This window comes from Marmota monax, unplaced genomic scaffold, assembly GCF_021218885.2.
Source record: "Marmota monax isolate L192 unplaced genomic scaffold, Marmota_monax_Labrador192_F-V1.1 WCK01_AAM20220418_F8-fsc00049, whole genome shotgun sequence".
Taxonomy (NCBI): domain Eukaryota; kingdom Metazoa; phylum Chordata; class Mammalia; order Rodentia; family Sciuridae; genus Marmota; species Marmota monax.
Genome location: NW_026694221.1, coordinates 2,396,317 through 2,414,628, shown reverse-complemented (window position 1 = coordinate 2,414,628; position 18,312 = coordinate 2,396,317). Strand labels below are relative to the sequence as shown.

Below are 18,312 nucleotides of genomic sequence, written 5' to 3'. Positions count from 1 at the left end.
TGAAATTATTATAAAGTAAAATTTAATTGATGAATCAAAAAAAAAAGAAATTGAAGTTAGGGAGTCCAAATTATTTAAATGAACAAAAAATGAATTTCAGTTTCAAAATATGTATATCTATATATAATACTTTGAGTGGCAAAATCCTGGAGACTATTTTAATTAATGTGCTTTAATTCAGCTAAGAATGAAGCTAGAACTATTCCTTTGCTTTTCACAGTTGCTGGTTCAAACACAAAAACAAAAACTAGTAAGAATCCAAAAGGGAAGGTATAAAAATAAGACTAGAAGAAAATATTTCCTTTCAAACTCAGCAAACATATTTTTAGCTTGTTTTCTTGCTCCAATTCTTTCACCAATTGAAACTTTAAATCAACACATACCTAAAATACAAGAACAAACAACCCAAAATACCTACAGTTTATTGAAAATAAGTCAAGTTGTTAAAAAAGATCTCCAATTTATGTTACAGACAATAATCATATTACTCAAGATATCACATGCATTTTTACATTGTGGTTGAAGGGTTTGTGTACTGTAATGATGACATGTGTGAAATGAGATACTGGTTGAACACCTGCGAAACCTGGATCACCTTGAAGAATAAGCTGCCTAGCATATAAATATTTGATTTTACATGCTCAGATTAATAAGTGCAAAATTACAAAAATAAGCAGGCACATATAGACACATGCAGCCACAGATACACACTCTATCAGAATTTCTTTTGAATTTTTAAACCTTTTCCACAAATATTTTGAAATATACAAATATAAAAGCTGAGAGGGATAAGAAATACAAAAAATTACTATAAGTACACAAAAAGTACAATCTAGAATGTGTCCCATTTAACAAGAATATTTACTGATTTTTTCCACAAATCAAAGACTAAAGAAAAAAGAAAAAAATGAATAAATAAACATGCAGAAGTAATTGTTTTAAATTGAATGTGAGTCAGACATATAATAAACTAACATAAGTTGGCTTTAGTTGGATACTAATTCAAATTGACCAAAAACTTACAAGACTGAGACATTTGGAAATTTTAATATAACACGGGTATTATAATTTAATAAAAAATCATTGAATTATTATTGGTGAGATAATAGCATTGCAGCTATCTTAAATTCAGAGGGGCATTTGTTATACTAACTTCACAAGAATAGCTTTTTCTGTGTTCATATTTTAGACTTTATTTAATCATTATTCAACTCCACAGAGTTATATTTTTTTCAAATATTGTCTGCAAATCAGACTTCATCATTTTATCAAAGAATAAAAAGAAGTCATGTGGGGAACTGAGAAAATGGCTAACACTGGTGTGTTAAGCAGTCATAAATTTCAAAAGGTTTAGTACTTCAAGTTAAATGTATACAGTAAACAACTTTGAAACTCTCATATTTGAAGAAGAATTAATAAAATACTAATATGTCCAACATTTAGGGACACATTTAGAAATATTAAATTACATTTATAAATGCAGATCTTTTTTAAGTTTGACATTTCACTTTTCGTGTGTGTGTGTGTGTGTGTGTGTGTGTGTGTACAGGGTATTGAACCTGGGGAGCTTTACCACTAAGCAGTATCTCCAGTTCTTTTTATTTTGAGACAGAGCTCTTGCCAAATGTCTCACTAAATTGCTGAAGCTGGCCTTGAACTTACAACTTCCTGCCTTTGCTTCCCAAGTTACAGATATGTGCCACTGTCCTGGCTACATTTCACACATTTTTTGAATGTGATTTTAAAGTTGTAATGTTTCTAGAATCCACAAATCTTTGAATTAGATGTACCTGTTTTGAAATGTAGATAATATTTCAAATATGTAACAGCAATCTTTTTCATGAATATATGGCAGTGGTGATAATATTTAAATTTATATATACAGTGACATCAAATCAAACCAATCCAAAACCTGAGCCCCCTTTTCCTCCTCCAATACATACTCTATCACAGATATTGAGGAAGTGATCACACAAGTTCAAATTTACCCAGTAGTCATTATCTTTCTCTACACATTAATAATTCTAAGATGATTATTCTGTATTCAGGAACTCTTCAGATTCCCCTCTTAGCCTGGGGATATAACAAAGTTTTCCCCAAAATGAGATTACTATCTGTTTTTAGCTTAAGAAAGGATCTAAAGGTGGATAAACATTTTCCAAACCATTACTGACAATGAATTTTGTACTTTTAATGTCTTGTTTTTGAAAACAATGTAATTTTAGGCATTTTTTTTGGCCCCTGGTTGCCACTTTATTAAACAAACAAACAAACAAACAAAAGCCCAAACAAACAAACAAACAAACAGCAGTGGCAGGGTCTGATTTTGTATTTACCCTGCCTGCTTTCCTTGCATCTCACATCTTACCTTGGCCTTCCTGGTAGGAGAGTAACCTCTGTATCAGATACTCTATATATTAAAGTTTATAGCCCTTAGGCAAGAGATGTACCAGTATAGAGTGGCTAAAATTGGCTATAAAATGAAAACTTGCTAACGGCATATGATAGTCACACACACACATAAAAAGTTAGTTTCTCTTTGAAAATCCCTACTACAGTTCCTACAGAATTACTAATTTTTTTTCAAGCTCTATTGTCATTTCCATACTTTAAGGATAAAATTTGGTCTTAAAATATTTAAAGGAAATTTATTTTTAAACAGAACAGCATTACTTGGGTATCAGAGAGTTGAGAATGCTCATTTTCCCAAATTTTATAGGAAGCATTCAGATAGACGAGAGGCGAAACAATATACAAGTGTTTTATAGCTAGGTATGTTTGTCTGTTTAAAAATAAATAAATAAATAAATAGAAGAGCCAAACAAATAAGTGCACAAAGAAACAAGAAAAGACAAAAATGAAGAGCCAATGCTATGAGAATGAATAAACTGCTCTGAAAGAGTAGTTTGTAGATTTCAAGAAAATGGATTACACAAATTACCTCTGAATTAATTTGAATAAATTATTTGTGCCTTGAGTAAGTAAGAGTGATGATAGTGCTCTAGTGCTGGTTAAATATAAATAATTTTATTTTGTCCTATAAAGAAAACAATCTGCTATCAGTTTTCATGAGATTATCAAAATGGAAACACTGACTTTAGAAATATTAGAATATAGGATAGTAATGCAAAATAATTACAATAAAATTATTTGTTAAAAACTTCATTATTACTGCATTAATGTTTCTATAAACATTCTTGTTCAGGTATTTTCATATAAGTGCATTGCTAATGGATATTAAGGAATGAGATGTTTTGGTCAAAAAAACTGAAAGGTGGAAAGTGCTGTCAATTCATTTGACAAAGAAGCTGTGTTGACTTACACTCCCTTCATTGGTGTAATGAGTTTCACTTGCTCTACCTGCTTTAGTATTATAGGCTGTTTTCATTTTAACCTTTCTGGTGGGTAAGTGGTAGAGAGATGTTGGAGTTTTAGTCTGCATTTCCTTTAGGACTAACAACATCAATCATTCTTTGCAATAGTAATTTCCTATTTGGGTGTCATGTTTTGAAGCACTCTTGTTTATGTGTTCTGCCTATTTATTTTTTTTAATGCCTTAATGTTCTTTTAAAAATAGTTTGTATTTTATTTATAGTTTATTTTTATAGTTGAATCAATGCATTTGTTGATTGTATGTATTCCAAATATTTTTCTCATGCTCTGGCTTACTTTTTATCCTCTTAATGGTATTTTTTAAAACATTTCAACAGTAATATCTTTCTTTATTGATAACCCTTTCTAGGTCTATGTTCACAAATATCTCACATTCCAATACTTTTACTATAGTTTTCTTTATTGTATTCTAAATGTTTTATTGCTTTATTTTTCACATTTAAATCTAAAATGCACTCTGAACTAATTTTTGGTGTGTTATGAGATAAGCGCTAAGAATAATATTTTTGTATATTTAATATCCAAATGACCCAGCCCTGTTTGTCATAATAATTGGGTTCTCCTCACTGCTCTTCAGCTTCTCCTTTCCCATAATCAAGATTTCTGGTTGATTCTGTTTGAGGATACAAATCTGTTTCATTTGTCTATTTGTTTATACTGTGGTGATACCACAATATCTTACTTAAAATAACTTAGTAGTAAGTTTTTATATACAGTTCATGAGATTATCAAAATGGAAACTCTGACTTTAAAAATATTAGAATTTTGGAACTTGGGGTGTGCTTTTGATTTTTATTTAAGTTTTATGATCAGATTTGTGATATGTATGCACCTATGACCACACTATTTCAAATTAATAAAGATTACATTGAAAATATAAATCAATTTAGAGGATAATTTGCATTTTAAAAATATTCAGTCCTCTATTCTATGAACAGAACATTTCCTTCCATTTATGATGTTAAAACTTTTCTCACTAATGTTTTATTTTTGTGTTTAGAAAAAATATATACCTATTGTGAGATTTATTCTTAGGTATTTTAAAAAATATTTTAATGGTAACATTTATACTATAATTTTGTTATGGTTTATTGTTTTCACATAGAAATATAATTAATTTATAAGATAACTGAATATATAATAAATATTATTTGTGAAATCTAACATTTCCAAATTTGAGATTAGATTAGCATTCAGTATCTTTCATGTAATCTTGATTATCAATGTATTTTTATATCTCTGTTCAAATGCTATAGCTATTTTTCCTTTCATATTTGGCTATTTATATATTGGCTTTTATGTATTGGGTATTTATATTTGGCTTTTATATACTGGCTATTTGTTCTACTACAATGTTGAATAAAATTAATATTAACACTCATTTTTTCTCTTCTAAATGAAAATCCTAAAATCTAAATTCAATACTTGAATATTAATTTTTGTAAATGTTCGTTATCAAATTAATACAATTAATTTATTTATAAGTTTTTTATGAATGGATGCTGACATCATTTTTGTACTTAATCAGATGCTAGCTTGTTTTATTATTATACTGTTTCATTTATTTATATTTCTATTTCTCATATAAAATCAAACTTGTATTTATGAAATAAATTGAAATTGAACTGCTTTATTATTTTATATATGTGTTTGTGTGCTGGAGAGTATGAATTTCTCTTTCTCTGTTTCTCTGTGTCTCTGTCTCTCTATATATGCAGATACACACACATTATATAGATGTGTGAATAGATAGATTAGATAGATGGAGATAGGTAAGATTTAGGATTTGGTAGTTCTTTTCAATATTTGCACTTATTTAGAGAGTGACCAACATTTTTTCTTTCTGTTTTATTTTTCTTGTATAAGGTTTTTTAAGTCATAAAATTCTTCAAATGTATTTCTTTTGCTCATAACTTAATTTGTAAATAATAATGTAAACATATCAAATATTTTATTTTTAGAGTCTGTAAAATACATAGTATTGTTTGTTCATTTTCTCTTGATGTAAGTATTTCTTTCTCTTCTCTCTTTTCTTTATTTCTTGTTATTCTAGAAAGGAGTTTATAAACTGTATTACATATATTTTCTGAAAAGTGAAAGTTTATTTTTAATCCTTTCATATATTTATTTTCTATCTTACTAATAAATTTCTAATTCTTTTTTCACTTCAATTTTGTTGATTGTTATTTGCTCTAATTTTTATATATTCTTAAGATAAAACATAAAACGTTGCTTTTCAGCATTTGTTATTTGTTAAATGAAGGCACTTAACAAAATGTTCTACTCTAAGTATTTCTTTAGCTACATTCAAAAAAGCTTGATATATCACATTTTTATTATCGTTCAGTTCAAATCATTTTCTAATTTTGGCCATGTGGTGTTTTAAATTGAATTCCTTAAATTCAAATGTTTATCATTTTAAAAGTTATCTTTTAGCTATTTATTTCTAATTAAATTTCACATTGGTCAGAGAATACACTCTTTGAAATTTCAAGTTTTGTGATTTTTTAAGGCTTACTTTATGACTCAGAAGTTGGTTCAATTTGATACAAAATTCCATGTATATATAAAAATATTGTTTATAAAGGAAACTATTGCAATACAACAATCTAGATCTCTTTTTAGAAAGTTGTACACAATAAACTAAAATAAGGAGAAAAAAACGTATCTCCATCCAAAGAAGGGAGGGGGAATAGGAATAGGAAAAACAGTGGAATGATTCTGACATAACTTTCCTGTGTACATACATGAGACACTGCAGTGAATCTCCACATCATGTACAATGACAAGACTGGGATGCTAATTAGAATAAGATGAACTCCATGTTTCTATAAATATGTCAAAATATACTCTACTATCATGTATGACTAAAAAAAACACAGAATTTTTTTTTTTCAAAATCAAGGCAAAATGATATCTGTACATTGGAGTGAAAAGAGGTAAAGAAATATATGTGTACAAGAATATAATTGATGAGAAAGTAAAAATATATTTGGATAAAACAAATCTTGTGTATTAAGATAAAATTTTATACAAATGTGCCAAAGTAAAAGAAGAAAAGGATAAAACAGTGGCGACTTACTTCACCTCAGTGTTGTGGAAGATAAAATATATAAAAGTTTTACGTGTAAGTGCAGTTGGTTGATTATAATTAAAAATATTATTTAAAAAATAATATTAATGTCTACTTAAAAACTGTTTTTACTTCTTTGAACTCTCTTAGGAGAGAGTTGTGTGATAAAACACACCCACATATGCACATGTGCACACACATGCATACACACACATACACACCCCCCACCCCAACACACAGTCAATCATTCTCCTAATAGCTTATTTAATGGAACTGGTCTTTGCACAACCAGAGATCTGCATGCTTGTTTCATTTGTTCTACATTATGATCAGTAAACAGTGGTGGTCTGTGGGTGATTCTGAATGGCAGTGTACTGACAAAGGGAGAGAGGATTGCTCATCAAGCACATGCAAATTGATCTCACAAAAGGCTACTCAAAGTAGTCAGGCTTCACCACTATAGGCACTTTCTCAAGATACATTATCAATCCTATGGGCTTCCTCAAAGAGAATTTGAATGAATGTGCAACCAGCTCTGGTTTTTGGTGTTAACTCAGTAATGCACCATGTTGTATTTACTTTCCTCTCTTCATTCAAATTTTGTTCCATCCATCTCTTGTTTCCCTGGATCTGTTAACACCTAGTATTAATATGTTAGGTGTTGACTTAAGTTCTACTTAGGGAACACTATCTAAGGGAACTTGAAATAGCAATTTAAATATAATTGTTAAAAATGATTTTAGGAACATTTAAGAACAGAGTATAGCCTATAAAACTTTGATTAGAATATCGGGAGAATTTTACTTAATTTTTAAATGGTCATATTAAAAAATAATATTGTATAGAACAGCCATTTTGAAAGATGAATAATGTAAAGGTGCTTGACTCCTACTAATATTAGTTAAAAATAACAAAAATTGTTAGATTATTTGATAGATAATAAATAAACCACTAAGATTTGGGGATTATTCAGTAGTCAGAGATATATAACCAGAGGAAAAAACTCATACATTTTTCTCTTAAAAAAATGTACAACATCTACACTTAAGCAAATAATCTCAGGGAAATATTTGTTAATCTGACAAACAAGTAGTTAATAACATCTTTATCTAAAGTATATTCAAATAAATTTTAAAAATAATAAACCACATCTTATTGGTTCATACCATACTTTAAAATGCCATAAGTTCTGGTGGAATTTAAGATCAGGAGGCCCAACCTATTAGACATTCCATATGCATCAATCCATAGTTTTTTTGGAATTAGGGATTGAACCCAGGGGCACTTAACTAGTGAGCCACATCCCCAGGTCTTTGTTGTATTTTATTTAGAGACAGGGTCTTGCTAAATTGCTTAGGGCCTCACTAAATTGCAGAGGCTGGCTTTGAACTTTCAATCATCCTGTCTCAGCCTCCCAAGCCACTGGGTTTACAGGTGCATGCCATCATACCCAGCTTCAATACAGTTTTTAGTATTCCATATGTGCTGTGCTACTAATAACAGCCTGAAAGTAAATTAGGAGAAAGAGATAAAGAAACAGAGAGCCACTTGTGCAAATGTTAATATTTGCTAGAAAATATATCTTAAAATACAAAAAGAAGAAAAAAAAAAGTAGACACCAGATTACATAAATAAATTTGGGTTTCATAATAACTGATGGAATTGCTTTCTTTAATGGATTTTCCACATCATCTACAACAAATATGCACTATTTATAAGTTAAGAAATTAAAAAGTTGGAAATGTTTTAAATATCAGTTGTAAATGTTTTAAATATTCAAGATTGATTCTTAGTTTCAAATTCAGTCCCAATATATATATTATTCTCTGATCAGAATATATTTCTTAACAGGAATCTCACACAGGGTATTGAGGGCATGTTCTCTGTTTGAATTCAACTACAGAAGTCTGTTAATTAGGGTCACATGAGAGGTGAAATGGTTTTGAATTGACTGTCAACTTCCACTCTATGATAAAGTAGAAAGAGGTTAGCTCATGTTAAAAAAATAATTCTACTCAATATTCATAATGTGTTTCAGACTCTCATGTGGATTGTGTGTTTAATATTAATTTTGAATAAGCATATTTTTATGTTTTTATTAATATTCTCCCAATATTATTTGATACTTATTTTAAAAATATAAGGGGTACGAACAGACTGAGAAAGGAAGACAAAGAAACTAGGTTTCTACTTCCCTCTCCGTATTCACTGTTTATTTCTATACAAAAAATGTTTTTAAAAGTTAATTTGTTGTCACCTTTTCTAAGAAGATGAATGAAAAATTCTATTTTGACTTATGTCATGTTTTATTACATCTACTTTGCAAGGTTGAGAAGAGAGAAAATGAGTTGTTGTCAGAACAGAGAGAAAACAAGGGCAAGCTAAGCAGCTCTTTGAGTCCTTTCAGATGCAATTCTGCAGTAGATGATTACAAATTATTTAAATTATTGCCAATCAATAGAAGATGGAGCATACCCAGGAGTTCTGAACACTGGTTAAAGCTCATTTTTTAAAATGAGCATCTCCTCATTCCAAACTAAGAAACAATATATATTTACATAATTACTTTCTCTATTAATATGACAGAACACCTGTGAATTCTAACTATGCATTTAAAATAACTTCTGCCAAAATAAAAATGAATTTTTCAGTTTGATAACAGGGTTGATATCCTCTCAATTCATGAACATCTGCCATTTCACAGGAGTGTTCTTCTCCTTCAAAATATACAGATAAAAAAATATAATGCCAGAATTCTGGATAGAGCTTTCCAGCAGGCCATTCTGTCAGTGTCTCCAGCTGACCACTTCAAAAATGTCCCTTGCCTCATAAGTCATTCTGGAAAATATCTAATCACATCTAAATTATTAATAGCTGTGGTATCAGTTAACAATCATTGTATCCACTAATAAAGCTGAGCCCCTCAGTACTTAAATTTTCATAAAATCCCTATCTATTGTAAATACAAAAAAAGAAATTTAGGGAGATATATATATATATATATATATATATATATATATATATATATATATGTAAAAATTAATTTAGGTTTATATATATATATATAAAACATAAGTAAAAATTTAAATTTAGGGATATATATATATATATATATATATATATATATATGTAAAAATTAATGTGGTTCTTAAAAAAACTAAGAAAAATATCAATAATCTGAGCAAATAGTTTGTCTCTCCTTTTTCACTTCTTCCTGTTCTACAAATGTTACAATTCTTGGACTGTGTAAACAAAAAGGATGGAAATGAAGTAGGATGAAAAAAAGAAATGAAAGTATCCAAGATTCCTATTCTTACCTCATATATTAATGTTTATGGTAATTAAAAGTTCAATGTTGTAACAAATTGCATAATGTGTTTATTCCTGCTTGTATGACTGCACATATTGCCTTTACTCATTTCATTTTATCAGAGATTAACAAAATAAAACTATTGAGGTACATCTTTACAGAAATATAATAAGTACTATTGTTTTAGATAAATTTTTCTGACTGGATTAGATTTTGATAGACCTTGAAAATTTTTGTCTATTTATGATAATATATAAAATACTTTTACAATTACTTGTTAACTGTGTTTGATTAACATATAAAGATATTTTGAATTAATATTTGAACCATTGCTTTGTTTTTCAGGCACCATCTACCCTGAAATTTTTTGTCTATTGAATAAATATCTTAAATATATAAGAATTATTGATATTCAGCCAAAGATGATGAAAATAGACATTTACATGAAAATCTGGTAAAAAGAATCAAGTAAGAACCTACTATATATTTGTCCTTCCAAACATCCATTTATCCTTCCATTCTTCCATTCATCCAATGCTCCCTCTTATCATATATATTATACAGAGAGAAAGAGAAATATATACCCATCACTCTTATCACTCTATATAACACATACATAGAGAGATGATATATCATGATACATATAACTAGATGATTTAACATTTCTTTCTATATATCATCTTCTAATTCACTTATGTATCAGTATAATGACTTAGTTTCCCTGAAGATATTTTTTCTTGGGGAAAATTTGAGGTCATTTTTCTTACTGTCAGATTCAATAAATCTTGACTGAGTGCCTACTCTACCAGGGATTTTGCCAAAGTGCAGAAATACTTAGGAAAAAATGTAATCATGTCATTCCCAACATATGGAGCAAACTTTAGTGGAAAGACTGATGTAAGCATAATTTTAATTGATATTGATAATTAGCACAAAGCAAAATTATCATTATATTATTTTAGGCCAAATCTGCATTATGAAAATATTCCTCTAGCAACTATGAGAAGAATAAATTGGAAGAAGCAAAAGTGGGTGTTAGAAAGTTTAGGGAGTTCCTATTACTTTTAAACTCTTCTCTTATCATCCTTCATTACTGGGATGCAGATCTGAGGGCAAAGTCGTTTGGATCTACTAATAGCCAAAAATTGTATTGATGCTTTTGCAGACATTTTCTGATCTATGGCCTGGATTCCAGTTTTGTTTGAAATATTATTAATTGATAGTATTGTTGTATAACATGTTAATATTATTAATTATTAATGATATAATTTGTTATTTAAATATAATAAAATATTTGTTAATATTAAATGTTATACAGTATTAAAATGTTATTAAATATTAAGCTCTGATTATTTGTTTCTTGTCTCTTAAAACACATTGTAAACTCTGTATGGCACATTGCAAAATATATACAATATAATAATTGCTGTCTAAATAAATAGATGTGTGAAAGTTCTTTGTCTAATGCAGCATATTTTATAGGCTTAAATTCTCCTAGAACTCACTGCGCATTTTGGAAACAAATTTTGTCAGCCAAGATGCTCTCATTAATGTGAGACTCAGTCACAAAATCAAATTTTGTCAGTTCCATATACTATTCTGGACTTCCTGTTCTCACTCAGTCCCTGGTTTCCAACTTGCTCTGATCTGATATTCTTTGTGCTTATGAGAGGTGAGAGGTGACTGTAAAAATTTTAAGTATTATATAACTGTGTTTAATACCATTATTATATATTTGCATTTGCATAAGGAATTATGCAAATAGTATATTAAAATTTGGCATATCTATCTACCTACCAATCAAATATAGCATTGTACACTAGTCATTATTTCCAGTATTCTGTTTTGCCTATGATTATAGTAAAATATTTTTCACATTATATGTGCAAAATAGTTCTACAGAAATACCATTATGTACTTTTTTATTGATGATTTACATGTGAAATCATCAATAAAAAAACAGTTTACAAAACATGCAAGGATGCTATTACTTTGACAGGTAGTATGAATTAGGACAGAATCATGAGAACACTATGTGCTTCTGCATTACTTAAGCTGTGTGTACTCACTACACTCCTATAACTTAAAATAGCTATGCTTATTTAAATCTAATTTTGCATCATAAATGTATTCCTAGACTGAATTATTTATGCCTTTTTTCACAAACAACATTTCAATACATCATACAGTAAAGTTAGAGGGAATATTTGGATGAAATATCATTTCATTAGCAGCATTTTTATATGATATTCAAGGTAAAAGTAGAACCCTGCTCATATTCAGCTTCTCCTTCATTTTCCCAGGAATTCAGCAGAGAAAAATGTGAAGGACCTCTCAATTTACTTAGATTTATTAAAAAATGATTGCATTTTTATGTGTATAAAAATATAAATCTATTTATTTAGACCCTTACCATCATCCTTACTATAACACCTATAGTTTCTAATTTCAGTAGATTAGAGAATATTTAATGGAAACATGGTAAGCCTAATGCCCTTGTCTATGTATATGTAACCATAAAAATGAAGTCCATTTCACAGAGCAGCAATACTGTTTAACATTATTTATGGATATCTATAGAGGAAACAGCATATATTTGAGTTGATACTGCTTAACAAAAGCTATCTCTTGCTAATGGACTGAACCTCAGTAGAATAATGATATTATTTCTAGCAAAAAGTTATTGCATCTTTCTCCAAGTAACTATACCACTTATAAGCATGAGTATAAATGATGTAGCTTCTTAATATCAAAAGAAAAGTTTCCCTGTGTTCAGTGAGAAACACATCTTGCTTTTCTCCCAGGGGGAAGTTATGATACTGTCTTCCCACCCTCATGAAGTTGTCTGTGGCCATATGCTGGTTTGTCACTAAAGTAGGAAGAAAGAGAATTGTATTACTTGCAAGTAGTATCTTTAAGAACCAGTGAACAGTTTCATAGTATCAGGTTTTTTTTTGTTTTTTTTCCTCTCAGTGTAGGGACTGCTGTGCAAGTGCACTCTCCCTCTCTCTTTCTCTCTCTACGTGTGTGTATACACACACTTCATGAGGGTGGGAAGACAGTATCACAGCAGTCCCTACACAGTCAGACAAGTAGACATCATGCTGTTACATCATTGAGAGGTTTGAAGGTACAACAGGTTTATTTATTCCAGCTGATAACACCAGTATTCTATATTTTAATTTCCCTATAGATCAGCATGCATCTTTCAATAACAGGAAACATCACCATGAGTCTTACTAAAAGATGTTAAAACCTTTACTGCATAAAGTATAACAATTCTAAACAAGGCACAGCCCTGAAAGGGAACACTAAGCCTGAAGTTAAGGTACCTTCTCATTCTGGTCTATGTGTACCTGATCTTTTTTAGGAAGAGTTAAAAGAAGCTGGGCACAGTGGTACACACCTGTAATCCCAGGGACTCAAAGTCCTGAGGCAGGAGGATCTCAAGTTTGAGATTTTATTAAAAATAAAAATAGTTCTAGTAACTCTTACATTTAAAAGGGTGTGTCTTAAAACAAAGAAATTCATAATAGGTCTTTGAGAGTCTGAAGAGGTAGGTAGAACAAACAAGACTGGATGAATAAAACAAACAAAAATATCTAATATTAAAATATCTAATATTTTAAAAATGTATAGTGGCGCATGCTTGCAATCCCAGAGGCTCTGGAGGCTAAGGCAGGAGGATTTCAAATTCAAAGCCAGTGAGACCCTGTCTGTAAATAAAATACAAAACAGGACTGGGGATGTGGTTCAATCCCCAATATCCCCTCTCCCCCCAAAAAAAGGATGAACGAATATTCATGTCTGGTAAACAATACTGTTTCAGCCAACGTTTTAAAAACTCATCAAGGAGAAATTTTAAGATTATTTAAGCATCATGAGAAGAAAAATTCAGGGATTTAAGAAAAAAGGAAGAAAGAAAAAAAAGAAAACATGAAAATGAGAAAATGAAAGAATGTGTGTGTGTCTCTGTGTGTGTGTGAAAGCGGGTGGGGAGGAATTTAAGTTGTTTTTCCTAAAGTACAGTTTTCACAATCACTAGAATTAGCCGCCATCAGTGTCATTAGCACTGTCACTTACACTTTAGCAATGCCCAAGGGGTCTTACCTTTCTACATAATCTAGGAGCCGGGAACAGTGGTTTGAAGCAGGAGCATCATGACCACCTACTGCATAAAGAAAACCGTCACATGTGGCCACTCCAACACCCCCTCTCCTCTTACACATCGGAGCACACATGTTCCACTTATTTGTATGAGGATCATAGTATTCCATTGAACTCAAACAGGAACTGCCATCACGACCCCCAACTGAATACAACCTAAAAACACAATTGGAAAAACATGATTTAATATCACAGTCTGGGTGACAAATTCAGAAAAGAGAAATTTCTCTAAAAAACAAATTTCTTCAAATGTGAGCTTCAGGTATGTTAGAAGTACATTATTTCACATGGAGATTTTGTTAAAGATTCTACAAATGAGTACATCTATCCTCAGTACCTACTATACTAATATGCTGTGTACTAGTTGAAATAAAAATAAATATAATATTTTAATCTCTATGTTTTCTAGAATCTTAGAATGACTTAAATCATTTATGGCTGAGGTAATTAGTATTACTATATTAAACTTAATAAACACTGAGGACTAATTATTAAAATATAGAATAAGATATAAGAAAGTACCCTAATCAGAATTGATTTGGAAGTGTATAAATCATGCCTGATCCTTGTGTTCCATCCCCCAAATTTAAGAAACTAAATAAAAAGAATAATCCTAACAAATATTGTCATAACAAACTTTCTTAGCTAAACACAAGATTTCCAGGGGAAAAATGTATACAATGATGTTAGCCTGATTCAATATTACTGAAACTTAATACATTCATTTTGTTATATTTATTTAAATAATGAGAAGTATGTCAGGAACCCAGGAAAATAAGCTGTATATCATAACTGGCACTTACACCTTTAAAAATACTAATTTGGGTGAAAACAGTCATGAAGTTTCCATCCTGTGATGGAAGTTGGTATGGTGTTGCAGTTATGTACCCATTTCTTCCCTACATGGAAGCCACATACCATGCAAAGTTCTGTGAACATAACTATAAGTAAAACAAGAAAAAAAATCCCTGCTTTCAATGCTACTGATGTACTGGGGTGGGGGAAGTAGACATATAAAATAAACATTTATATACTACTGTGGAGGGGAGCTGAGTGATATAGGCCTGAGAAGCAGAGTCAGGAATGCAATAGATGGGAGGAGGCATTGTTGTTGGAATGTAAAATAATCAAGGAAGATCTCACTTTCAAGGTGACATTTACAAGAAAATAAAATAAGTGATTGGAGATGAATGCAAGAATATCTGGGGGGCAAAAGACCACAGGCTAACTAAACAATTAGTGCCAAGTTTCAGAAACAGAATAAAGGCAGTGGGGCTAGAGGAAAGAATGAGGCTGGAGTGGCATTTGGGGTGAGAAGTGGTAGTTTAGGGTGAATGGCAGCTTACACAGGCACAAGTAGATATTTCCCCTCAGTGAAATGGGAAGCCACAGAGTAAAGGAAATGATATGATTGCTTATGTTTTGATGAAGCGGTATGTTGTAGAATTTTTCCTTTTCTATCAGTATTTTGCCTAATTTGTAGTCTTTTTTTTTTCCTGTACCAGGGATTGAATCCAAGGGCACTAATCATTGAGAAACACGCCCAGTCCATTTTATTATTTTATTTGGAGACAGAGTCTTCCAGAGTTGCTTAGGGCCTCACTAAGTTGCTGAGGTTGACTTTGAACTCAAGATTCTCCTGCCTCAACCTCCTGAGCCACTGGGATTATAGGTCTGTGCCACCATGCCAGCCAGGCATGTAGTCTTAATTCTACATTTTTCAATTTCAAAATAAATGCATTTGAAGAAAGTATTATTTAGTGTATAAAATCATTCAGATTATAGATTTATAAATTCATGCTCTGATATTACTTAATAATTTTAGGATATTATGTTTAAACTGATTTCAAATCCTGGAAACATTTTTTTAAAGCTGTTTATATTTCTCATATATATATGCCTGCCATGATAAAATGTTTCTGATTTTCCAAGTGTTTCTTTTCTGAATGTAATACCTCTTTGCTTGATTACTCACAAGTTGTCTACTGGCTCTCAATCTTGCATTATGTTGAAATTAACCAATAAGAGCATTTTAAAAGACAAGTATTGGACAATTTAGCTTGCAAAATCACCCAGAAGCAAACTAATTATTCACTCAGAAGTTGTTATCATCCTAAACATTTCATAAAATCTGGACCTAATTTATTTGTTTCATTTAAGATCTAAAGAAAGTATACTGATCTTGAGATATTTCTTAAGGGTAACTAAGTTAATTTTGCATGAACTTAATTATTATGTGATTGTCTTTCTGTAAGACTTCTGGAACAGTCTATGGTAAATATTTTAGATATAAAAAAGGTATCAATCAATTTTTGATACTGTTTTAAAGAAAAGGTTCACTTCAATCTGCTCTATTTATTAACATATATTGCATTAATTAATTATACTCTTTAGTTATCTGAACCTAGCATTGCTGACAGATGATAATAAAATAACTCCATGTTATAATATATCATAATATATCATACTTATTTTTATTCTCTGGAATTATCTTAAAATGGTAAATTACATTAACAAATATGTAACAAAATATGTATAAAAAATGATACCATATGACCCACTGAGACTAAATCATGAAGAAATATAAAGTCCGAACAGACCTATATATAAACTAGTATCAGTAAGATATATGTCCATTCAGATTTTGGAGATTGAAACAGTAATAAAAACCTTCCAACAAAGAAATATACAGGACTAGAGATGGTTTCACTGGTAAAACTCTCACACACTGGTAAAATCTCACACACTGTAAGAGTTAATGCTAATTATGCCAAGACCTTCCAAAAACAAGGAGGGAACACTCCTAAATATTTTATGAGGCCAGAATTACCCCAGTATCAAAGCCAGGAAAGACAAGAAAGCTAGAGACCAATATTCTTGATGAACATAGGTTAAAAAATCCTCAACATAGTATCAGCAAACTAAATTCTACAGCACAGTAAAAGGCTTATATACCATGATCAAGTGGGATTTACTCCTGGGACTCAAAGATGTTTCAATACATAAAAGTTAGTTAAAGTGACCCATACACCATATTAACAGTAGTCTAAAAGTCACATAATTGTCTCAAAACCAAAAAGAAAGTATTCTACAAAATTCAGCACATTTCACAATAAAAAAAACTCTCAATAAACTAGGAATAGAAATAAACCACTTAATAAAAATTAGGATATTATGCATTAAACCAAATTTATCCAATGAAAAATCTACTTATTATGCAGGTGAAATCAGTGAGTTAATAAACATCTCACATTCTTTTCTCCAAGAATATAAGAATTACAAGATGATTAATTAAACATACTGCTTACCTTATAGAAATATTATAGCATATTTTTAGCTATAATATATGTATTAGCATATGTTTTATATGTAAACAAAATATTTCTGCAAAGTTCACAGGTTATTTTATCATTGACTTATTTGGTTTAATTACACATATTATGAATCCTCCCTAATAATATCCATTAATACAGGGTTTACACACTTAAGAAATTCATGTGATGCCTCAATAAAAATGAAATGATATTTGACAGTTCTTTTCATAAACTAATACTGTTATAGACTAGCTATTATGTTGCAAATTACTTAATAAAGCCTAAACTACATTATTGATGTTTGTTTTCATTTGATATATAAGGTATCCTTTTCATGTTATTCATAGTATGATATGTCATACATATAAAAAAGCAATTATCATAATTTCAATAACATAAAATATCAAACCTAAGGACATTTAATTAACAGTAGAAAATACATTGGACTTTTCTGCACAAAAGTACTTGAAAAGGAAATTAGAAATTGCAATGCATATAAAACAATAACAATGTCCTTAATGATGGCTGTTTCCCAAGTCATCATTAAAACCATGAGATGTATTCCCACATTTGAAAAAAAATGTATCATCGTGTACTTTATGAATATATGGAATCAATTGACCTCATCTACCTTCCACTTCTTGTAATCCAAACTAAGAACAAATGACTAACAACTAGAATGTAGCCTGGTATAGTGGCACATGCCTATAATCCTGTCAACTCAGTAGGCTGAGACAGGAGGGTCCCAAGTTTGAGACCAGCCTCAGCAATTTAGTGAGATTCTGTCTCAAAATATGAATAAAACTTTAAATTTAAATTTAAATAATGGCCTGGATATTTGACTCAGTGGTAGTGCACTCTGAGTTCAATCCCTAGTACAAACAAACAAATAAAATTGTTTAGTTTTACATTATAGTTCTCGAGAACTATAATGTAAAACTAAACAATATTATTCTAATTAACTCTTAACATTTTAAAAACAACCATAGCATAGAAATAATATACTCTTAGCAGTTAGGATGAATTCTCCAATATGCACACTGACTGTCATAAAA

At 30.2% G+C, this 18,312-nt stretch overlaps 1 protein-coding gene across 1 annotated transcript in view; it reads right to left on the bottom strand.

Moving 5' to 3' along the window:
* The window catches only part of Klhl1 (kelch like family member 1), a 404,701-nt gene that overhangs the window by 7,247 nt on the left and 379,142 nt on the right, over positions 1 to 18,312 (bottom strand). Inside the window, exon 9 of the mRNA XM_046466456.2 lies at positions 13,887 to 14,099. Within this exon, the coding sequence (XP_046322412.1) occupies positions 13,887 to 14,099 (213 nt within the window). The remainder of the gene's footprint in view (positions 1 to 13,886; positions 14,100 to 18,312) is intronic.